At 37.4% G+C, this 25,403-nt stretch overlaps 1 protein-coding gene, 1 long non-coding RNA gene and 1 pseudogene across 2 annotated transcripts; 1 reads left to right on the top strand and 2 right to left on the bottom strand.

The window, feature by feature from the left end:
- Positions 1 to 955: 955 nt before the first annotated feature.
- LOC118801018 (basement membrane-specific heparan sulfate proteoglycan core protein-like) lies at positions 956 to 13,250 on the top strand (the record flags this gene model as incomplete). Its single annotated transcript, XM_036561192.1, has 7 exons — positions 956 to 1,087; positions 8,124 to 8,393; positions 9,714 to 9,986; positions 10,100 to 10,438; positions 10,576 to 10,842; positions 11,526 to 11,774; positions 11,886 to 13,250. Coding segments are annotated over 7 exons (1,688 nt in total), but the record flags the coding sequence as incomplete, so codon positions are not given.
- Positions 13,251 to 17,218: 3,968 nt separating this feature from the next.
- LOC118801017 lies at positions 17,219 to 19,913 on the bottom strand (annotated as a pseudogene).
- A 1,098-nt stretch (positions 19,914 to 21,011) lies between these two features.
- Positions 21,012 to 21,919, bottom strand: LOC118801019. The gene is made up of 3 exons (XR_005006429.1): positions 21,755 to 21,919; positions 21,188 to 21,340; positions 21,012 to 21,043 (listed from the first exon to the last, which is right to left on the bottom strand). It is a non-coding gene; the product is annotated as an uncharacterized LOC118801019 (long non-coding RNA).
- Between the last annotated feature and the right edge of the window lie 3,484 nt (positions 21,920 to 25,403).

Raw genomic sequence — 25,403 nt, forward strand, 5'->3', positions numbered from 1 at the left:
CACCAGTGAAGCTGTTACACTCACTGTATCAGGTTAGTGTGGCGTCTTTCTCACTTTATTTCTGTCATTGAGAGTTAAAAGTGTAGATGTTCATTATGACTGTAAAAACATCATCCTGTCTTAAACACATCAGAAAGTTTCTCTTTAAAAACCACAGAATATCAGAAGTCTCCATGTGTTCAGGTACAGCACTGTACAAGTCATCAGAGACCCCTCATTGATTTAATATCCAGTCAAAATGGCCATGAGGAAGGCCTACAAACCAATCATTTTTCTACATCTTCAAATCACTGTTGCTCACTCGTGCAAAACAGTTATTTCCACCGTTTTCCAAAAAAAATCTTGTGATCAGTTGTACTTCCAGTTTTACACATCCTTCCTACGTTTTGCCGTATTCTCCCTCAAGTACATATGCATGATGGAGAGAAACACATCCTGTGTTTTCACATGTGCGCTTCACAGAAACTGCTTGTTTGATCTCGTTCACCAGTTTAATGAGTAACAAACAGGCAGAATGAAACCTACTTACTTCTGAATTCAGCAACAAAAGACACACTAAATACAGCCCACAGTATCTTAAATCTCAGTGAGATAATGTAGCTCATCTCCTAAACACTGACAACCAGCTGATGGTAATAGTTGGTTTTTGTGTAAAAAGTTTGTTAGACTTTATCCACAGTCATTGTCATCAACTAAAAAACACTTCTAGAAGTTCTAAAATTCTGTCTATAAACTAATAGAGAGTGAATGTTGTTGAATACTGTCATGCATGTTCAGAGAGAGTGTATAAGTTTTAAAAGTATTTATCATCTTTGAACAGAGAGACCAAAAGCTACAGTGAAAGTCCAGCCAGCTGATCATGTGTTCATCAGAGAAAGAGTCACTCTGACATGTGAAATAGAAAGTGGAGATTACTGGAATTATGAATGGTATAAGAATAATAATCTTCTCAAAGATGCTCAAAGGAAGAAATATGAAATCTCTAATGTTGATCAGTCGCATGCAGGAGTTTATACCTGTAAGGGAACACAGTCAACAGGCCGACTATACACACACACCAGTGAAGCTGTTACACTGACTGTATCAGGTGAGTGTGGCGTCTTTCTCACTTTATTTCTACCATTGAGAGTTTGAAGTGTACAGGTTCTTTATGACTATAAAAGCATCTCCTGTCTTATACACATTGGAAAATTTATCTTTAAAAAACACATAATATGAAAAGTCTCCATTAATTCATGTATAGCACTGTGCAAAACTCTTCAGAGACCACTCATTTACTGCATTTCCTGTCAAAATGACAACCAAGATGGCCTACAATCCAGTATTTTTCTACATCTCTAAATCACTGAAGTTCACATGTACAAACATCATTATTTCCACAATTTTCCCAAAAAATTGTAATCAGTTATACTTCCAGTTTTACATAATTTTCAACGTTTTGCCAAATTCTCCCTCAAGTGCATATGCATGACGGAGAGAAGCACATCCTGTGTTTTCAGATATGTGCTTCCCAGAAACTGCTTATTTGATTCAGATTCAGAATTAAGCTTTATTGGCCAGGTATGCTTATACATACAAGGAATCTGGTTTTGGTTACAGGAGCTCACAGTGCACAGTATCAGACAAACATCTACATGTAGTAAATAAAATAAAATAATCAGTCACTCATACACACACACACACACACACACACACACACAGTCATACCTGTAAATCTTGCATTGTGCAAAGTATGCACAATTTACCAGTTTAATAAATAACATGCAGGCAGAATGAATCCTTATTACTTCTGAATTCAGCACAAAAGACTCAGTACATCCAGCTCACAGTATCTTAAATCTCAATGAGTTCATGTAGCTCCTCTCAATAATACTGATAACATCAGGTGAAGACAATAGTTGGCTTTTGTGTAAATGGCTTCTTGGAGTTTGCCCACAGTAGTAGTGATCGATTTGGAAATACATTAAATTCTGTCCTTTAACTAACAGAAAGTGAATGTTTTTGAATACTGTCAGAGAGATTATATTCCAACATATTTATCTTTTTTAAACAGAGAGACCAAAAGCTACAGTGAAAGTCCAGCCAGCTGATCATGTGTTCATCAGAGAGAGAGTCACTCTGACATGTGAAATAGAAAGTGGAGATTACTGGAATTATGAATGGTATAAGAATAATAATCTTCTCAGAGATGCTCAAAGGAAGAAATATGAAATCTCTAATGTTGATCAGACTCATGCAGGTGTTTATACCTGTAAGGGAACACAGTCAACAGGCCGAATATACACACACACCAGTGAAGCTGTTACACTGACTGTATCAGGTGAGTGTGGGGACTTTCTCACTTTATTTCTATCATTAAAAGTTGAATGTGTTAGAAAATTCCACTCTTTTTTTCAAATTCAAAAGCAAATGCAATTTAATTGTGTATTTACTGCATTAACTGTATTAACTGCATTTTGCCTGTGAGTGTGCATCATTTAAGACATAAATTAAATGCAAAATGTGTATTTCTGTTTACGTTTCTGTGTCCAATGCCTTTAATATGAATATGGAAAAGCAAAGTCTTTTGACGTTTAATTTCCATTGTCTTAACGGTAAGATTGACATGTTAATAACTATTAACCATTTGCAATTGGATTTCAGCATTTTTGCGCTCCAGGTCTGCCAAATTAAAATATATCTGCACCTCTAGTTGCAGTTACATTCTTAGTGGTCATGTGGCTCCAGCTTGTTAACAACCTCTGACTGTTTGTAATGAGTGAGTTAAAGAAAGCACTAAAATGTTAAGGACAGTGTTTCTCCAGTGTTCCTCTGTCAGTCCTCAGAGCCTCAGACCGATGCTGATCACAGTGTCGCTGATATTGGTGCCTGTGACAGCCATAAGTTCTCCTAGTCAATCCAGAATCACTTCCACACAAAACAACAGGAAATAACTTTTGACAGATTTATCCTTGTTCTGGTTGGTGAATGTTGAAATGTCAGTAGCATTAACTGCTATTGTTACCTCCATATTCTAAACAAGCATCTAGCTCTGTGTCAGTGCTGCCAACATTTAGGATTTTTTGTCATTTCCTCTTAAAACACACCAGCACTAAAAAGGTCGTTCTGAGGGCCACGCCCACAGTGTTTGACTGAAAGGAGAGCCTCTCTGACAGTGAAAAGGTAGTTGCAAATAGGGTTGAAAAAAGTCCAGAATATGGTAACATATAAAGGTTAGGAGTATCATTAAATAAACTTACATCTTTGAACAGAGAGACCAAAAGCTACAGTGAAAGTCCAGCCAGCTGATCATGTGTTCATCAGAGAGAGAGTCACTCTGACATGTGAAAGAGAAAGTGGAGATGACTGGAATTATGAATGGTATAAGAATAATAATCTTCTCAAAGATGCTAAAAGGAAGAAATATGAAATCTCTAATGTTGATCAGTCTCATGCAGGTGTTTATACCTGTAAGGGAACACAGTCAACAGGCCGAATATACACACACACCAGTGAAGCTGTTACACTGACTGTATCAGGTGAGTGTGGCGTCTTTCTCACTTTATTTCTGTCATTAAGAGTTAAAAGTGTAGATGTTCATTACTACTATAAAAGCATCATCCTGTCTTAAACACATCAGATAGTTTCTCTTTAAAAACCACAGAATATCAGAAGTCTCCATGCGTTCAGGTACAGCACTGTACAAGTCATCAGAGACCCCTCATTGATTTAATATCCAGTCAAAATGGCCATGAGGAAGGCCTACAAACCAATCATTTTTCTACATCTTCAAATCACTGTTGCTCACTCGTGCAAACAGTTATTTCCACTGTTTTCCAAAAATATATCTTGTCATCAGTTGCACTTCCTTTGTTTACACAATCTTCCTACGTTTTGCCGTATTCTCCCTCAAGTGCATATGCATGATGGAGAGAAACACATCCTGTGTTTTCAGATGTGCGCTTCACAGAAACTGCTTGTTTGATCTCATTCACCAGTTTAATGAATAACACACAGGCAGAATGAATCCTAATTACTTCTGAATTCAGCACAAAAGACACACTAAATACAGCCCACAGTATCTTAAATCTCAGTGAGATAATGTAGCTCATCTCCTAAACACTGACAACCAGCTGATGGTAATAGTTGGTTTTTGTGTAAAAAGTTTGTTAGACTTTATCCACAGTCATTGTCATCAACTAAAAAACACTTCTAGAAGTTCTAAAATTCTGTCTTAAAACTAATAGAGAGTGAATGTTGTTGAATTCTGTCATGCATGTTCAGAGAGAGTGTATAAGGTTCAAAAGTATTTATCATCTTTGAACAGAGAGACCAAAAGCTACAGTGAAAGTCCAGTCAGCTGATCATGTGTTCATCAGAGAAAGAGTCACTCTGACATGTGAAATAGAAAGTGGAGATTACTGGAATTATGAATGGTATAAGAATAATAATCTTCTCAAAGATGCTCAAAGGAAGAAATATGAAATCTCTAATGTTGATCAGTCTCATGCAGGAGTTTATACCTGTAAGGGAACACAGTCAACAGGCCGACTATACACACACACCAGTGAAGCTGTTACACTGACTGTATCAGGTGAGTGTGGCGTCTTTCTCACTTTATTTCTACCATTGAGAGTTTGAAGTGTACAGGTTCTTTATGACTATAAAAGCATCTTCCTGTCTTATACACATTGGAAAATATATCTTTAAAAAACACATAATATGAAAAGTCTCCATTAATTCATGTATAGCACTGTGCAAAACTCTTCAGAGACCACTCATTTACTTCATTTCCTGTCAAAATGACCACCAAGACTACAAGCCAGTATTTTTTCTACATCTCTAAATCACTGAAGTTCACATGTACAAACATCATTATTTCCACAATTTTCCCAAAAAAATTGTAATCAGTTATACTTCCAGTTTTACATAATTTTTCAACGTTTTGCCAAATTCTCCCTCAAGTGCATATGCATGATGGAGAGAAGCACATCCTGTGTTTTCAGATATGTGCTTCCCAGAAACTGCTTATTTGATTCAGATTCAGAATTAAGCTTTATTGGCCAGGTATGCTTATACATACAAGGAATCTGGTTTTGGTTACAGGAGCTCACAGTGCACAGTATCAGACAAACATCTACATGTAGTAAATAAAATAAAATAAAATAATCAGTCACTCATACACACACACACACACACACACACACACACACACACAGTCATACCTGTAAATCTTGCATTGTGCAAAGTATGCACAATTTACCAGTTTAATAAATAACATGCAGGCAGAATAAATCCTTATTACTTCTGAATTCAACACAAAAGACTCAGTACATCCAGCTCACAGTATCTTAAATCTCAATGAGTTCATGTAGCTCTTCTCATAATACTGATAACATCAGGTGAAGACAATAGTTGGCTTTTGTGTAAATCGCTTCTTAGAGTTTGCCCACAGTAGTAGTGATCGATTTGGAAATACATCTGGAATTAAATTCTGTCCTTTCACTAACAGAGTGAATGTTTTTGAATACTGTCAGAGAGATTATATTCCAACATATTTATCTTTTTTAAACAGAGAGACCAAAACCTACAGTGAAAGTCCAGCCAGCTGATCATGTGTTCATCAGAGAGAGAGTCACTCTGACATGTGAAATAGAAAGTGGAGATGACTGGAATTATGAATGGTATAAGAATAATAATCTTCTCAGAGATGCTCAAAGGAAGAAATATGAACTCTCTAATGTTGATCAGACTCATGCAGGTGTTTATACCTGTAAGGGAACACAGTCAACAGGCCGAATATACACACACACCAGTGAAGCTGTTACACTGACTGTATCAGGTGAGTGTGGGGACTTTCTCACTTTATTTCTATCATTAAAAGTTGAATGTGTTAGAAAATTCCACTCTTTTTTCAAATTCAAAAGCAAATGCAATTTAATTGTGTATTTACTGCATTAACTGTATTAACTGCATTTTGCCTGTGAGTGTGCATCATTTAAGACATAAATTAAATGCAAAATGTGTATTTCTGTTTACGTTTCTGTGTCCAATGCCTTTAATATGAATATGGAAAAGCAAAGTTCTTTTGACATTTAATTTCCATTGTCTTAACGGTAAGATTGACATGTTAATAACTATTAACCATTTGCAATTGGATTTCAGCATTTTTGCGCTCCAGGTCTGCCAAATTAAAATATATCTGCACCTCTAGTTGCAGTTACATTCTTAGTGGTCATGTGGCTCCAGCTTGTTAACAACCTCTGACTGTTTGTAATGAGTGAGTTAAAGAAAGCACTAAAATGTTAAGGACAGTGTTTCTCCAGTGTTCCTCTGTCAGTCCTCAGAGCCTCAGACCGATGCTGATCACAGTGTCGCTGATATTGGTGCCTGTGACAGCCATAAGTTCTCCTAGTCAATCCAGAATCACTTCCACACAAAACAACAGGAAATAACTTTTGACAGATTTATCCTTGTTCTGGTTGGTGAATGTTGAAATGTCAGTAGCATTAACTGCTATTGTTACCTCCATATTCTAAACAAGCATCTAGCTCTGCGTCAGTGCTGCCAACATTTAGGATTTTTTGTCATTTCCTCTTAAAACACACCAGCACTAAAAAGGTCGTTCTGAGGGCCACGCCCACAGTGTTTGACTGAAAGGAGAGCCTCTCTGACAGTGAAAAGGTAGTTGCAAATAGGGTTGAAAAAAGTCCAGAATATGGTAACATATAAAGGTTAGGAGTATCATTAAATAAACTTTACATCTTTGAACAGAGAGACCAAAAGCTACAGTGAAAGTCCAGCCAGCTGATCATGTGTTCATCAGAGAGAGAGTCACTCTGACATGTGAAATAGAAAGTGGAGATGACTGGAATTATGAATGGTATAAGAATAATAATCTTCTCAGAGATGCTAAAAGGAAGAAATATGAAATCTCTAATGTTGATCAGTCTCATGCAGGTGTTTATACCTGTAAGGGAACACAGTCAACAGACCGAATATACACACACACCAGTGAAGCTGTTACACTGACTGTATCAGGTGAGTGTGGTGTCTTTCTCACTTTATTTCTATCATTAAGAGTTTAAAGTACAGAAGTGCTTTGCAACTATGCCTTAATGAGTTCATGTACAGTGCTGTGCCAAAGTCAGAGACCACCCTTCATTATTTCATTTCCAGTCAAAACCATAAAAAAGCCATGAAGTTCCTACAAGTTGGTCATTTTTCTGCACTGGAAATAAGCAGAAACGTCCACACGTTCCTGAGTTTTCTAGCTTTTTACCTGACAATTACAGATCATTTTGAAAATCATATATAAAAGATCTCATGGTCTGCACTAATTAACCAACTGCAAAAGTCTCATCTCCCTTTGTTTTTGTTTCTACGTCCATCAAACTTTAAGCTCAGGCTGCCTTGTAACAGACTAGACCTTTCAGTAGGTCGGCAGTTAACTTCTACAGGAGATCTTTCAGGGAACTTTAAAGAAACAATACAAATAATGGCCTGTTTGAGTGCATTAATATTTATCTTTACACACAATGTTTTAATGATAAATGTGAGCACTGAACAGTCCTTCAGACATCATATTTAAATGATTTTTAGCAAATACAGTAATCTAGATTATCTGAACTAAGAGCCAGAATAATTCTGTCTGTTAATAGATTTCACACTGAGCTGTGAGTGAGTCTCCCACAGAGTTTAAGCCAAAACCTTTTCAGCTTCAGGAATGATACAAAAACGACACCAACATCCAGATATTAGGACACATAAGTGATTGTCAGGCATTATATGTTCCTCAGTTACACCTTTCCACCATTTCTTGGTCTAATTAATCTGATTAATTTACTGCTTCCACTTTTCTTTTGATCTCCACTCTGTTTCCTCTGTAATGATGACTGAAACAGAGGTGTGAAGGTATCATGTGTGGATGAGCTTAATAAATTAAATCTTCTCTAAAATATGATGATATTTTTGTTACATTAGAAAGACTGCAGTCTTGTTGGAGAGGTTTATTCTTGTGTGTCTCATCATGAGTTAACTGTACTGTTTCCTTAAACATTAAACCAATGTGAAAGTTACATTTCTAAATAACATAAAGCTGATTGTCTAAATTCTCTCAACTGAACTTTGTTCTTCATCAACAGTAAAAGTCAGACCTACAATCACCTCAAACCATGACGGAGCTGTACTGACAGGAAACACAGTGACTCTGTACTGTAACCTCCCTCAGTCTGCTGGATGGACGTTTTACTGGTCCAAACACACACAGAACTCTGAGAAGGAGACCATCACCAACGTCTACACCATCAGCTCAGTTAGTCTCTCTGATGGAGGTCAGTACTGGTGCAGAGCTGGCAGAGGAAACCCAGTCTACTACACACACTACAGTGATGCACTCTGGGTAAACGTTACTGGTGAGTGATATTTTGTAGTTCTGAGGGTTAACAGCATAGATAGGACTAAATAATTAATATTACAAAAAAGCAGAAAATGATACATTGTTCAGTTCTAGTTCTGGTTCACACTGTTTACACTGACATATTTGATATCAAGCCATAAAATGTAATTAAAAGAAGATTTAATGATATACATTTGTTAAAAAAAACTGCAATAAGATCCAACAAACCTTCTTAACCATGTTGTACTCTGATCTAACAGAGCTTGTGGGTTTTATGAATGTCTTGTGATGTTCTAAAGAAATCTACTACAGGGGGCTGTGCATTACCACAGTTTTCCCAATATTCAAAGCAGAGTACCATCACTATAATGTACGCTCACGAGTGTCTTACTGCTTTTAAAAACCATTGAAAACTTAACACATTAATATATATATTATGATTTATGTGTGTGGGTGTATGTGTGTATACAGAGTATTTTTAATGGTTAAAACAGCCTCTGCTTCAGTTTAAAAACGAAACTATTTGTTCTATAATTTCTGATTTAAGAGTTTGTGAAGTGATGATAAAATAAGTCCATGTATCAAAACAGCATCAGAAAGTCATCTGTTGCATGTACCAGTGAAGGTAGAGAGGAGGTGATGGTTTGTTTGGTGTTTGGTCTGTTTCACATTCGTATTTTAAACACTGCTTTATGGTTTGTTTAGAAGTGAACTGAAACAGACCTCCTCAGAGGACCTGCACCAGGGTTTGAATGGCAGTGTTCTCACTAGTTTTCTATCAAACTGCACTAATAATCACAGATTTTTCACAGAAATAATCACAGAAAGTTTGCACTTTTTGGGGAGGATCAGTGCAGATTTGGGAATCTGGAGTTGGTGGATTATTTTTGGTTAAAGGCTTCATGAGAACAATGAGTACAAACAAATTTTAATACATCATGCAACACCCTCAGCAGGAGCATCACTAGACGTTTATCGATGGGGGGGCTAAGCCTGGTGTCTGGGGGCATGGTCCCCCAGGAGAATTTTTAATGGCCCCACAATGTCTGTTCATGATGAACTTTAATAGGAGCAACAGCCAGAAAATGTATCAAAAATGGCTATTTGGTCAAAGTGGCACACAGCAGATTTGCCTCTTTGTAGTTTGTATTAGGCACAGAGTTAGTATGACTAAAACACTTTATCCATCCACTTAGAACAGACACAGATCAAACTTATCTGTGCAAACTTTACTGCGCAGTACTGTGTATTAAATAATGAGCAAAATTCATCATTTAATCTCAAAACTTCACCTCTCATTTTAACAATGGTGTTGGGAACTGTGATTTTGTTACAGACAGCACTAAAGCTGTGGTGTCCATAAAGCCTGATAAACAGGTGTTTAAAGGAGAGGCGGTCACTCTGAGATGTGACACACAGGCAGGAGGAGACACTGAGTGGACTTACAGCTGGTATAAAGATGACCGTTTGTCCCCAAACAGAAGAACACAGGAGTTCACAATCAGCTCTGTTACAGAGTCTAACGGTGGTAAATACACCTGCAGAGGAGAAAGAAAACATGACTCTCAGAGCTCAGAGATCAGTGATGCTGTTACACTGACTGTGTCTGGTGAGTCTGTGGATTTGTTTTAATATTCTCATTAATTATACTGTATGTAATGATCTTATCACTGTGTATAAACTTGATTTAGTCTATTATATTCTCCATGTTCTCTCTGTCAGATGTAGCTCAGGCAGTATTGAGTGTGTCTCCACAGAGCTGGCTGACTGAAGGAGACTCAGTGACTCTAAGCTGTGAGGTTACAGGCTCCTCTACAGGCTGGACATTCAGCTGGTACAGAGCTGTTCTCTACAGACAAGGCTTACAACAAATAAGAGACGTTCATGGCAATGTTCTGTATCATGTAGAGCTCCTGTCAGACAGCAGAAGAGAAGCTGGAGGCTCCTACACTCTCAGTCCTGCTGCTCTAAATCACACAGGAGTTTATGTGTGCAGAGCAGAGAGAGGAGAACCAGCCTATCAGACACAGTACAGCACTCCACAGACACTATGGATCACTGGTGAGGAGATACAGATATTAATCATTTTGTTTATATATATGTCGTATTCATCAAAACCATTCTTTTAGTGAACAGTATATTTGTTTAGCATTAGTATTTATCAACATGCTACATGTGTATCTTGTGTGCATGTTCAGGTTCATCTCCTCCAGCCTCTCTGATCATCAGTCCCAGCAGAACTCAACATTTTAGTGCTGGCTCTCTCTCACTGAGCTGTGAGGGACAGAGTGACTCTACTGGATGGAGAGTGAGACGATACACACACAGTGGGGAGGTGTCAGATTGTTCATCAGTTACAGGATCTACATGCAACATCAGCTCCCTCTACACATCCCTCACTGGAGTTTACTGGTGTCAGTCTGAATCTGGAGGAGGAAGTGATCCTCTTAACATCACAGTGCACAGTGAGTCTCCATTATTCTTAACAATAATAGGCGTCCAATACAGAATTATTAGAAAAGCTATTAAATGAATTAATTGTTAAAACTGTAAATACTTCCATACTAGATTAACACTTCAGTATAGGAGGATGTTATAAAGCTCTTTTTACATCTTAACAAACCTATAGCTGATTATGAACTGGCTGCTCATTACTACTTTAATATGCAGTAACTGAAGTGATTTAGGAGCATTTTTATTTGTGTATTATACATCATTCAGTGCCACAGCTCTCAAACTGTTTTTATTTTATTTTTAAAATGTTTTACTTTTGTGTGTCTGTATTATATTTTACCTGTTAGCTGCTTTTTTGTTTACATTTTAAAGCAATTGTCGGGCCAAGAAAGGCACTAAATCATTAAAACTTGTATAAATAATCTTGTGTGTTGTCATTACCTGAGTGATGGGTCTATATGAATGTATTTATTAATGAACTCTTTGATTAAATACCTAATTAGTTACATTGTGTCCCATCAGAGTTGTTTATTTTTATTGTTTCTTTTCAAAACAGTAGTTTAGTGTTTCCTTTTGATTCTTAGTAAATTTACCAACCTTTAACTAAAAAACTGATCTCGTACTTTAAAGTACAATTTCTAGTTCAAATGTAAACTTAAGACGGTGTTACTTCACTCATTACTCTCTCCTACAGATGGTGATGTGATTCTGGACAGTCCTGTCCATCCTGTGACTGAGGGAGATTCTCTGACTCTCCGCTGTTTATGTCGCTCCACAAAGCCCTCAAACCTCACAGCTGATTTCTATAAAGATGGATCACTGCTCCAGACCCAGACTACAGGAGAGATGATCATCCGTACTGTCTCAAAGTCAGATGAAGGTCTCTACCACTGTAAACACCCAGAGAAAGGAGAGTCACCAAAGAGCTGGCTCTCAGTCAGAGGTCTGCGGTTTTCAACAGAAAATCTCTAAAAATCATAACACTTATTTTAATGAGAATGTGTTCAACAGTAGTTTCTATTCTACATTACAGTGATTTTATTGTGTGTATCAGGTTTGTCCAGTTCAGGAGCTCCAGTCTCAGTGCTCAGTCTGCTCAGTAGTTTAATGGCAGTGGCTCCGTATTTGCTGGTGTCCATTGTGCTGTGGGTCAAATGCTACAGAGCTCGAGGTAAAAACTCAGTTTCCCTGTGTATTTCTTCAAAGTGTTAGTAGCGTTTTTTTTTACTACTATATAAAATCTGATGAAAGACTGATGTGAAAAGTTAATCAATATGTTTTTCACAGCTAAAGCTGATGAAGAGAACAGAACATAAGCAGTGATGGAAGCTGGAGCATCTTGAGTGCTATATATATAAGTTTGTATATTGTAGTTGCAATGATTAGAGACTGATAAGAAAAGACTATTACACAATTGTCTTAAATAGACAGAATTTCCTAAATACTGTCCTAACTTTATCCTTCTTAGTTAATGTTCATAAAATGTCATCAAATAAAATACTGCAGTGACAGTGCTGAATAATGAGGTGAGTTGAATGTGTGGCTGTTTATTTAGAGGAATAAAGTTCTAAAGGCTACAGCTTTGAGTAATGGAAACTGCAGGGGGCGCTTTCATGGTATTTTATTTACAGTTTATCACACTTTAGTTTTGTTTTGTTATTTTTTTACATTGGTAGCAGTGTAAAAAAAAACTTAGAAAACTTAAAAAAATAAAGTAGCTTTTTAATAGTTTTGATTAGGTGTTGCTCTGGCTGTGCATGTATTTTCGGTCGCTAACAGAGATGAGACTCTCTCAGATTAGATATAATCCGTAAATTAAAACAAGATTTGCTTCTACAGGAACTCCTGGTTTGGGTTTTAAGGAGTGAAGACAGAAAAGGGCCTGAATACATTTAGACTGTCAGAATTAGTTTTATAAGAATAATTAGAAGAAGAAAAAATGTCTTGTGCATAGGGTTAAGGTTTTATGGTCCTTCATCCCTTTTTTTTATACCTTTACTCTACAATATAAAAGTCTTGTCCATTTTCCATTTAAAGCTAAGTGTTGATATAAACATTAAACATATTTTGAATATATCACCATAAAATAATGAGGTAAAATAGTGTAATTATTTTCATACTGTGTGGTGGATTTGAATTGATTTTATATTTTCTTTGGTTTTGTTTTTGGTATTATTATATTTTTCCATTTTCATGGGTTTTGATGCTTAATGTATTCTAATCTGCTTGTTTAGTTTTATATTTTGGTCCTTTATCTTTTCCTTATGACTAACCAAAATAAATATTCATAATCTAATGGTGACACAATGCAGTGTGGCCATATGTTTTAATATTCTCATTCTTGTATGTTTTGCATTCATTTATTGTAAACTAACTGTTGATCCTTTTTAATGCAGTTAAATTACGTTTATAATAAAGTTGTGTCTTCATGAAAGAAAACATTGCTTTGATGTTTTATCTGGCTTAAGCAAAACATCAGTGAAACCAAAATAGAAGTACTTTTTTATTTTTGCTGATATCTGAAAATAACACATTAACACATTTTTTCCTAACCACCACAGAGACTCAAGTACTAATTTACCTGTGGGGAAACCTCAGGGCCTTCTAGGCTTTCCGAGGAGGCCTAATGATTTCTGGGAACTGAAAAATACTTGTCTGTAATTTTAATGCATTTTTAAAAATAAGAAATCTTAAAAGTGATTTAATTCACTTTTACTGTAATTAACCTAATAAACAGCACAGCATAGAAAACAACAGAAATATTACACTGTTGATTGATGTTCAATAAAACTGAACAGTGAATATTCTACACCTTGTAGTTCTGCAGAAACCTGTGAAATTGTGTGTCAGTGACGAGGTTTCTCTTGAGATTATTTAAACCTTTAAGCTCACACACTCGCAGTATAGATTTCAAACAGCGTCTTCTCTTTATAGAAAACTGATTGATATATTGTACATTGATAATAATGCAGTGTTTTCTCTTGTTATAAAATATCATTGTGGTTATATTTTTGATGGGCGCTGCTGAGCTGATCAACTGTGTGTTTATCATTATGGTCCACCAGGTGGCGCCAAAGCGTTAAAACCAAAACCGCACTGATCCTCTCACCATCTACATTACCCACCCTCTAATGTTCAAATGAATGAGTACATCAACATCTGTTTACACATCGTTTTTTTTCTGCATGGATTAAATGTCCAAATCAGTCAAAAACTATATGAATCAAACACTGAATCTAAAGCTGCAATCAGGAATTGATGTAAAGTGTAGGCCAGATTTAGTTTTGCAACAGCAGCGCCTTATCAAATAACATTAATAAGAAGACGGCAGTAAATCAAATGAACAGAATGTTATAAGATTAATAATAATCAGCAGATAATCTGTTGGTTTCTATTGGTTGGAACTGAAAATGGGCTACAAAATTCAACATGTGGAGCTGATTTCAGTCACAGTCCCACCTCCCTCTGAGTGTAACTGCCTCATCTTGTAGTCTAATCTGATTTACTCTGAATCCTATGCTCTATATTCAGCACCTGAATGATTTCTAATAATTTCTGACTATTTCTGGTTCACTTCTCCTTAAATTGCTTAGTAACCACCATCTTCCTGAGTTGCTACATCAGGTCTAATTTCAACTGAACAATTCTAACAAGTGAAGAGAAAGGAGAGATGTGAACTTGAGTGACCACTGTAAGAAACATCAGTTAGCTGGAATATAAAGCTAACCTGTATTGTGGTGTGTGGAGCCAGCCAGCTAGTTAGCTAAGCTGTGTTAGTCAGTGCAGGCACTAATTCAACCATCTTATTTTTTTTATAGTGTTATTATAGTGTTACAGTATTGTATTTGTAAAATGTACAGTAACACAAATTCTAAAGAAAAGGTAACGTTAGTTTTGATTTTTTTTTTTCAAACTGCTGACATAACATCCCAGACAGCAGACAGTTCTGGGCCACACTGCACTATCATGCCACACTTTGGCCAAAAGTCCTTTTCAGTGGCCCATTACTGAAAGTACAGAAAACAGCTGATGCTCACTGTTTAATGGTTAAAACCCTAGTTTAACAAATTTTCCCGCCCAAGTTCATCACTTTTAAATGGAAAGCCAGCAGCTGTGTTTAAAGATTTACCATAAGTGCGGCCTGGGCAGGGCGAAGAACATCATCAAGGACGTTCCTGATCCTAACCATGGACTTTTTACCCTCTTCCCATCTGATACAGAAGCCTCCTCTCCCGTACCAGCAGGCTCAGGAAGAGCTTCTTCCCTGAGGCTGTGACTCTGCTGAACTCCACATCACCACTTTAACTGCATCTTTGCACTCACTGCACTGTTATTGTACTTTATGTCCTAGTATTCTTGCACTATTCGTATTTGCACCAACAGTTACTGTACAAGTTTACTCTGTATACTTATCTTTACATACATTACCCTTAACTAAAAATTTGTCATGGATAATGTTAACCTAGTCCTTTTAATGCGCTAAAGGCACCAAACCGAGCTAACACAGGCACACAGTTATGGTTGAGTACCCACCTTAGTCCACGGCCCAAATGTGGCCCTCAGGATGCCAAAGTCATTTACTGCAGAAAAAGCAAAATATTAGTAATATTTTTTCTTTGTAATTAATACGTGTTAAAAGCCATTTCAGAATTAAAACTCATTTTTTTTGCCAACATGAATAAAACATAACATGAATGATGTGTTTACGTTGTGTTTACGCCTTAAAGGACATGCACAGCTGGACATTCCACAGACCATCTGCCTTGAGTCAAAAAGTACTTGTAAATATTTTCCACACTCATAAATATATTTTTAATTTTTCACAATATTTCTGCATTAATTTTAAACCATGGCGAACAAAAAAAGTCTTGAATGAAGAAGAGGTGCTGCTGAAAAGGCTAAATCTGACATCTTCCTTGAAGCACTGTTCAAGTGGGTTTAGAATATAATTTTTCAGACATTTTATTTTAAATCAGAGATTTAAAAATTTTCCTGAAGTACGTGTTAAATCATTCAATGTGCCTTTTGTAAAATACATTATAGGATTATAGGATTTTATCCTATAATATGTTAAACATAGGCCCTATCTGTCTAGAGGTGGGTTTCTAAACACACCTATGGTAGTAACCTATGTAGTTTATACGTACACTTCTAACTGGTTCCACTATGATCTTATGTGGCCATATTATAATCATAATGCTTTGTTTTGAATGCATCCATTTTCACCAGAGCAGAATCTCTTACAAATGAAAAGCATAAACAATTAGAATGTAGTCAGATTGTTTATTGTGCATCACAATTATAAACAATTTCAAAGTAGAAAAAATATTAATGCACAAAAGCAAAAACACAAAACAGAAATGTTTCGGTCCATTGTGAACCTCAAAAAAATGGCTAGTAAATACAAAAATTACAACCAGCAATATTTTTACTGAAAAATTAGAAGCAAATGCTTAATTTAAGTAATACATTGCATATTGATAATAATGTTAATTTTAATTTTTAACTTTTACATTTCAATTTGTTTCATATCTGGCAACCTGGGGTGCTGAAATGGTGCTGGGAAATGGGCAGTGGGCAGGATCACAGGCTAAAACATAAACAGACTTCCCGCTCTAGAAATGAAATTTCAAGGGAGAACATACTGGCTGTAACTCTGTTGTTGGAGAAGTCAGTTTCCTTAATCTCTGATGATGAATCATGATCATTTTATGATTTATTTCAGTAAATATTTCATATTGTTCCTTTAAACAATGCCAATGCTGCGGAACAGCCGCTATGAGCACAAAAACTGCTCAAGAAAACATTGCTGATACGTCCTGCACTGCTCTGCACCCCACTTTACATTGTTTTCATGATTAGTATTCCAGTAATTATGAGAAACAGTACAATGAACAAAATAAGAAAATCAAAAACAAATAATATTTTCAGCAGAACGTTGTGGAAAAGAGGATGAAGCTGAAATCAGCAGCTTACTTACCAGCTTATCATTCAAAATTTCTGTTCCACTTTAAATGGTGCTGCAGTTACATTCTTGGCCAGAATCACTAAAACCGGAATGGACATCATTAAATGTAGAACAGAGAAGTTGAATAAGAGGCTGACAAACACAAAGACAACTTCTGCCTCGTTGAAAAAGAATTTGAAAATGGTTCCTTTTCTATCGGAGCCCTTAAAGGGACATGGTGTATTTTTCAGGCAAAAATCTGGTGCACAGATGTGGTGAGCACCAGATACTATTTAAAAAATGTATCATGTCGGTAACTGCTGCTGATCTGATGAACTGGTGCTCACCAGATTTTTACAAATTAAATTCCATCACACGTCTCTTCAGAGGCTCCATATTTTTCAAAGAATTGTGAGTACAGTAATTATTATCTCAGTACATCAGTCCGAGTTTCCCTCGTCGCTCACTAGGGTGAACACGTAAGGGTTGATGCGTTAAAGATGCGTTAAACTAGGGGCGTCACTACAGATTTATGGTTTGGGGGATTGGGATGTCAGTTCATCATGAAATTAAAGTAGCAGAGGGTGAACAATTGTTCAAATTGGTCAAGTTGGCACAGACAGACAGATTAAACAAAGATAGTCAAGCAGTGCCGCCTCTTCTCTCTTAGATAAACACATCCTAAACATGTTTATAATACACAGATTATAAATCTGTACCGTCTCAGCTGCTTTAATCAGAAGTGATTTTGTTCTGTAGTTGTGCTTTCATGTTTAATAACCTAGTTATTAGTTCCACTTAACCTACACTCTTAAAAAGAAGGTTCTTCAAGGGTTCTTTAGTAAAGAGAATGATTTTATTTAGAACCATTAGTTCTTTATAGAACCATTTTGTGCATAAATTGTTCTTAGCACAGTGAAATCGTTCTTCAGATTAATGGAGAATGTGTTGTATATGGCACCATGTAGAACCTTTTTGAAAATATTTCTATGTAGCATCAAAATGGGTTCTTCTATTGTTACAAGCTTGACATTGTAACAGTAGAAAAACCCTTTTTAAAAATATACAACACATTCTCCATCAATCTAAAAACACTTCACCATGCAAAGAACCATTTAAGCACGAAATAGTTCTATATAGAACTCATTGTTCCTTTCCTAAAGAACCCATGAAGAACCACCACAGCTACCTAACAAGGAACCGGATAAAACTCAATAGCCAGCTATACTGACCACAGTTTGCACAAATCCATATTGTAGGTAGATCTTCACTCTGTAACTACTTACTGATTCAGATTGAATGTTATATATTCTGAATAAGGCCTGATCTTTATTTTAGCCAAATCCTGAAACTTCAACAGTTGCTTCACAAAGTGTGTAGCACCGGAGCCTCACCCCAGGTCTGATATGATTGGCTTACAACCTATGAGGTCTGGTATGATTGGCTGAGCCAAAATTACACTTTTCCTCAGTGCTAAAACAGCAGAGGATTGCCATCTCCTGTAGTTATGTTAGTAAATGTCTGGAAGCACCACTGAGGCAGCAGTGGATCAGAGCAGCAGCATCTCGTCCAGTTCACGCCATCCTATCACACTGTGAATTTGAAGACACGATGGAACAGATAGATAACAATGAATTAATGAACAATATTGTTGATGCTTTAACTAATGATGTGCATTAAATTGGGGAGGGCAAAATTATATTGAGGGGGATGAAGCAATACACAATACAGGACAGACAACTAGAACAGAGCTCATTTGCATATTTCAGTTTTAAAGGTACAATAAGAACAACAGCCTGTTGAATTCTAAGGGACAAAGTGGTCATACAGAAATAAATTAAGACTGTTTTTGATATGTTGAATGTGAAAGTCATCAGTGGACCTCAAGGAAAAAAATACAAGAAAAATGGGGCCTTTAATTCACTTTAGGCCAAAAGTATGGAATAAAAGTTTTTTTTATTTCAAATTTAACCAAAGAATTTTCACCGATATTCTCCTTTTTTACTGTCTTTGTCCTTTTTCTCTGTCATTGTCCACTTTATCCACTGTTGTCCTCCTTTTTTCGTTGTAATTGTCTTTTATCTACTGCCGTTGTCCTTTTTTAACACATTGTTCTTCATCCGCTGTTGTTTTCAGTGTCATTGTCCTTTTTTCACTGTCACTGTTCTATTTGCATTGTCATTGTCCCTTTTCTGTTGCTCTTGTCCTTCTTTCATATTGTCCATTTACGGTTGTCTGGCCTTAACTGTAAATTCTTCTAACTATCAATTATGTGATCAATTTTCCTTCCTCTGTACTTAATTACCAAGTCAAAGGGATGCCTCGTTTACCCAGATGTTCCCATTTATCTTACCCTCAGAGAGGCCATCCTTGAAGTTCCAAATCCCTTTGTCAGCGGAGGGAAGGTATCCACAAACCATCCTGAGCAACAGGACACCAAGGGACAACACTGTTGCAGGTTCAGCGTGATGCTTCCCCTTCGCAGAAAACTCAGGAGGGTAGTAATGAACCGTGCCTGAGAACATAAAACAGAGAAAGAGCACAGCTGAGCACAGTATTTCATTTAACAGCTAAGTGGCTACAGGACACGGTTCACCTTCACATCCTTTTTAGATGTGAAGCTCAACTCCTTTGGCTTTAGCTGAAGATTCTCCACAAAGGGGGAGTGTTGAAATTTTACCTGTGTATCTGTCATTCTCCGTTGTCTTGATCAGGTCACCACAGCCAAAGTCAATAAGTCTGACCTCTAAGGTGTCCGTGTTGATCAGCAAGTTGTCCCCTTTGATGTCCTGATGCAGGACACCTCGCATGCTGCACTGGCTCGCTGCCTCCACTGCTTGGACCATTATGGCTCGTGCCGTCTCTTCATCCACGCAATTCCCATGACTTTTCAGGAAACGTTTTAAGTCCACGCAAGGCTCAGGGTGCTCCATAATGAGGATGTATCTCTCAGGCTCATCAAACCACTCGATTAGCTGTATTATGTTCTTGCAGACGGGTGGCTGGCTCATTATCTGCATCAGAGCCACTTCCACAGGCACGGCCTTGGACTCCACAGGCTGCAGGATAGTAGATAGTTAGATGGTGAGGAGTGAAGAACATGGCGAGAAACTCATTGGGCCGGTTTGGGACCATTATGTGTTACGTGTTAAGTAGGTGCACTTATGCTTTGGAGATATCGGTCTGTTTTGCGTTTTGACAAATTTCATGGCCACCTGCACACAAAGACAAAAGATATTAAGATTATTAGCGGGGAAAAGAGAGAAAGGGAAATAATGACCATTAGAATGAAATCTGAGGTGTGAGCAGAACCTGTAGGCCATCAGAAACGCATTTTCCTTTGAAGACAGATCCAAAGCCTCCTTCACCCAGTTTGTCTTCAACCACATAGCGGGATTCAAAGGTGTCTATGAAAAACAAAATTACAAATGAGCGTCAGTCCTCTTTAGATCACTGACCAGGGGTTTACCAATCAAACTTACTGATTATGAAGGATGCAGTGGAATCTACTTTGTGTGAACTTCATTTAGATAATTGCAGTTCTCTTAGAATGAAGTAAAATTAGTCATTCATAGTACACAGTTGTCTGGCAATTGGACTGACCTGGCTCGGTGGCTTTGCTCTGTCTCTTTGTCGATGTCTCGGGCTGGTTCTCTACCCCCTTCCTCTTCTTCCCTGCCGGAGCTTCAGTGTTGGGAACCTTGCTTGTTCCCTCTTCAGCACTCTGGCCGTATCCCTCATCAGCTCTTTTCCTCTTTCTTTGTGGAGCTTCTAAGTACAGAATGATTATTCAATATTTCATGTTCTGGACCTGTCACTTTACCCACAACTTGATCCACAACTGGACCTGCCAATGGACCCACCACTAGAGTGACCAGATCAGAATTATTCAGTTGTAGGACAACAAAGCATCTATGATATACTTCCTGTAGAATACTTTGTTACATTCTAATTGTAGATTATTTTTTAATAAAGGTGATCCTCCGAATTTCTTTCATTTTCTCTGTTTAGCAGTTTTCTTTTATCTTTTTTTTGTTTTTGATGCCAGTGTCCATCACTTTCCTCTTCTTCTCCACCACCAACACTTTTGGCTGCACGTTAGCTCTTTTTAACCAATCACATTTCCTCAGACTGACCTGACTCGGTGGTGTTCTTCTGTCCCTGAGACGTTCTCTTGGGCTGGTTCTGTGCCCCCTTGCTCTTCTTCCCTGTCAGACCTTCAGTGTGGGGAACCTCAGCTCTCTTTCTCTTTCCTCGAGGAGCTTCTGAGTACAGGATGATTATTGAATATTTAGTGTTCTGCACACTACTACTACCAAGACTTTTGGCTGCATGTTAGCTCTTTTTAACCAATCATATTTCCTTAGTGACAGTGTTTAATATTACAGTATGGTGGTGAATGGACTGACCTGGCTCAGTGGCTTTGTTCTGTCCCTTCGTTGATGTCTTGGGTTGGTTCACTGCCTCTTTGCTCTTCTTCCCTGCCGGAGCTTAAGTGTTGCTTGTTCCCTCACTCTGGCTGCATCCCTCCTCAGCTCTCTTTCTCTTTCCTTGAGAAGTTTCTAAGCACAGGATGATTACTGAATATTTAATGTTCTGGACCGGTCAATTTACCCACAACTTGACCCACGATTGGACCTGCCAATGGACCCACCACTAGAGTGATTAGATCAGAACTGTTCAGTTGTAGGACAACAAAGCATCTATGATAAGACTTACTGTAGAATACCTTGTTACATTCTTAAAGTATATATTTTGTAAAAAAGAAATTCTCTAAATTTCAAATGAGTTTCCTCCATTTTCTCTGTTTAGAAGTTTTCTTTTATCTTTTTCTTTGTGTTTTTACAGTCTGTGTCCTTCACTTTGCATTTCTTCTCTACCACCAATACTTTCTGCTGTGCATTAGCTCTTTTTAACCAGTCATATTTCCTCAGTGATGGCGTCCAGTTTTACAGTTTGGGGCTGGGTGGACTCACCTGGCTCGGCGGCTTTCTTCTGTCCTCGAGTTGTTCTCTTGGGCCGGTTCAGTGCCCCCTTCCTCTTCTTCTTCGCCAGAGCTTCAGTGTTGGGAACTTTGCTTGTTCCCTCTTCGGCACTCTGGCTGTATCCCTCCTCTGCTCTCTTCCTCTTTTCTCGTGGAGTGTCTGAGTACAGGATGACCATTTGAATATTTAATGTTATTTTAATGAGCTAAAATGAGCTGAATATATTTGTAGTAATGATAGTTCTGTGCTGATACATTGCATTATATTCTATGTTGTTATTAAGTAATTCAGTCATATCTAAATGTGCTTGTATTGTGCTGCTGACAAAAACGGCAAATAACAAACAAAAAACACAAAACAATTAATAAATAATGAGTAAATGAATAAACAAACTCAAACAGGAATGTATGGAACCTGTGGCTGCAGAGTTCTGCTCCATCATCTTCTGCTGAATTAAATTTCTTCCACTAAACTAGATTATAATTTAGACAAATTAGTCTTGAGCTGCTTTGCTGTTTGTTTCTCATCGAACTGATCAGAAATGACAAGATTTTAAGTACCACTGACTGCTGAACGAGTAGAAGAACATTCGGTCGTCCCTCACTACATACTGCGGACATTTCATGACATATAACGTAATTTCTTGACATACAGTAATGAACATATCATAATAAAGCACCGGTTAATGTAAAAACCGCCATTTATGAGTATTTTTGGTCACCAAATTACCACCGTGAGTCTTATTTAAGCACCAAGCTAACGGCGCTCCTCTTCCCACGCTGGGCTGAATCTCAAATGGCTCCCCGCTCCCTACATAGTGCACTATGTGGTAAGTTAAATACGTCCAGCACCACAACAGTACATAATATAGCAAACAAATAGCCGTTTGGGATTCAGCCACATCCATACTCAACAAAAGTGCACTATTTGGCTGCAAAGGCTTAAACTTCAAAACTTACTTAGCACACTATTTAGGGAGTACGGAGCTGTTTGAGATTCAGCCTGGATTTCTTACTACCCCTGACTGAAGCACAGACATTTGAAGCATGATAGCTATTTAAGTGACATTATTTAGACATTTACATTGCAATTTTACAGTAAATCATCAAATAAGCACTTTCATTCAAATCTGTGATACTAATGAAGGATATGTTTAGTATGTTAGCGTTAGCTAGGTAAGTTATCTTTTAGCCTGTTCGCTAGCTGACCAGCCTAGTTCTAGTTAAGGAAATACGTCATTAGTCCAAACAGAAACGAGTTCTTACTTCATCAGTTCACTCGGTGGTTCATGTGAGCAGCGTTAGAGTCAAAGATTAATCCATTAACAGCAAAAGGTTTGCTTCTGACGCGGCGCAGTAAAACTGAGTTCAGTGAAGACCCCAGTGAGTGACCTCGCCTTTGACCCACAGACCCTTCCAGCCCCTCAGGCTGCTGCTCCTCCTCAGGGCGGCACACGCGACACCACGGCTCTCTTTCTGAAGCGTCGAGGTTGTAAAACTCACCCACACTGATGCTTTATGTGATTCAGTCTCGCTGTGTTGCTCTCTTTTCCCCTTTTATCCAAACTTAGGCCAGTTTTGTGTTAGCATTAATATTCTGTTCTGCACTGCTCAAATACCATAAAACAACCATTTTGAGTCTCAGCTAATTACAGTATGTTTATCCGGAGAATTTAGTATCTCTGGTTTCTCTGCAGACCTGATAATCTACCATTTGGTGCCTATATAACTATGGTAATGTATCATTTAGCGCTTATACACTGATATATATTGAATGATCAAATATTTCTCATTTATTCAATGTTGAATATGCTGATGTTTGCACACCTAACACGATTCTCCAAGAGTTAGAGACTTTTTAACCTGCATCAAAATAAATACCATCATGGCCAAAATTCTGCATGCTTACCGTCAGACTCAGCATCATTTTATACAGTCATTGATTCTGTGACTACACACTATAAAACTGCTTTTTCTGCTTTTTTATTTCAGTAATTAGATGTCCTGCTGGAATTAGACCAATTTTTCAATATTATTCAACCATTGAGATGTAAACAGAGTCATTCAGAGAGATTTAAAGTGAAACAGTTAACTGTAGAGAAAATTCCTGACTCAGACTTCTTTACAGCGGTGGTGACAGTAAGCAGGGTTCACAATGTCTACAATGCAGATAAATCTGTTTTATTTATTGTCCAAATTAAAAAGCAGACCTACACATGTTCTGAGTTTTTACATGTAATGTGGATGTTAAAATAGTAGAGATCTGAAAAAATTGTTTTCTGTGGGGACTGTTTCACCCTGCATTTTAAAAAGCTTCTCAAAACTATCATTAAACAATGTCTGAGGCTTCAGTCATATCATATTCATAACCACTGAATGTAATAACTTTCTGAAAGGGAGCTTTTAGAGACAGTGAACTCTTCAGACGTCTGGTTCCTATCACCACCACTATGAACAATTCTGACTCTCTAAGTTTCCGTATAATCAAACATAATCAACCATTTCACATCAAACCACTCAGAATGACACTGCTTACATCTTCAACACTGAGTTATACAGAAATTTTGAGAAAATTAGTGGAAGTCCCCTACATCGCCAGCTGTTATGATTAAGATGATGTTTTGCCTCCTTCATGAAAGACTCTGGAGAAAGCTGCAGAAACTCTGGAGAAGAAGGTCTTTCTCTTCAGGACAGGGACGACCACAGATGTACTGGGAGCCTGAGAGTTGGATGGCTCTTCTAGAGGAGGAGAGAGAAGATGTAGTTTAAACACTACACAAGAGAAAGAATATGCAGAAAAACTGAAGATCTGAAAATGGTTTTACATGGAAAAAACTCAAGAATCAACTACTGCTAATAATAAATTATCTGTCTCATTATTAGGATGGTGGGCAAAAGGCAAACAATACATCAATACATAGCTGTGTGATTTGCTGCATTTGTAATATTGATGCTTCAGAACACATTTTGTTTGGTATCCTCTAATGTGTCCTCACTAACAGTCATTTCAGATCCTCCTCTTTTCTCTAGCTGTTTCAAACAATGTGTAAAATGCTTAAAGTATATAATACTGTTTTGAACTGAAGCTAGAGAGATGAGTACTAAAATAATTACCAGTTGGAACAGACTGATTCTGGGTCAGGTCTTGTGTGAGAACAGTCGTGGGTTCTGTCCTGTTTTTCTGTTTCTAAAAAAAAGAGAAAGTTGAAATTCAATAATCCAATAAAATCTGCACTGAATTGTTGCAGTCAATGAGGTGCAGTGATATGAAATAACTTTACACAGAAAAAACAAAGATGACAAAACAGAACATTGCACCATTTGAAGATTCGTCATGGAATTAAATCATGTAAATTTAAACAGACTGAAAAAATGTTAGTACCTTAAATCTCAGCTTTGGAAGTCTAATCTTGGGAAACCTGACTGTAAAGACTGTACGCCTCTTAGACTGCAAGTAACAGAAGTACAGATCGTCACTGAAGCTATCCTCACTGGACACATCACTGGCCGTTGACAGATGCTGTGAGGATAGGATGAGACATTCCTGCAAACTCTGCAGAAATCATTTATATAGGTCTGTAGAGTCCATCACTTCAAGCCGTTGTAAAACTGCCATGATGCTCTCAATAATGGTCTTAAGT

Source organism: Colossoma macropomum, unplaced genomic scaffold (assembly GCF_904425465.1).
Source record: "Colossoma macropomum unplaced genomic scaffold, Colossoma_macropomum, whole genome shotgun sequence".
In the NCBI taxonomy this organism is placed as follows: domain Eukaryota; kingdom Metazoa; phylum Chordata; class Actinopteri; order Characiformes; family Serrasalmidae; genus Colossoma; species Colossoma macropomum.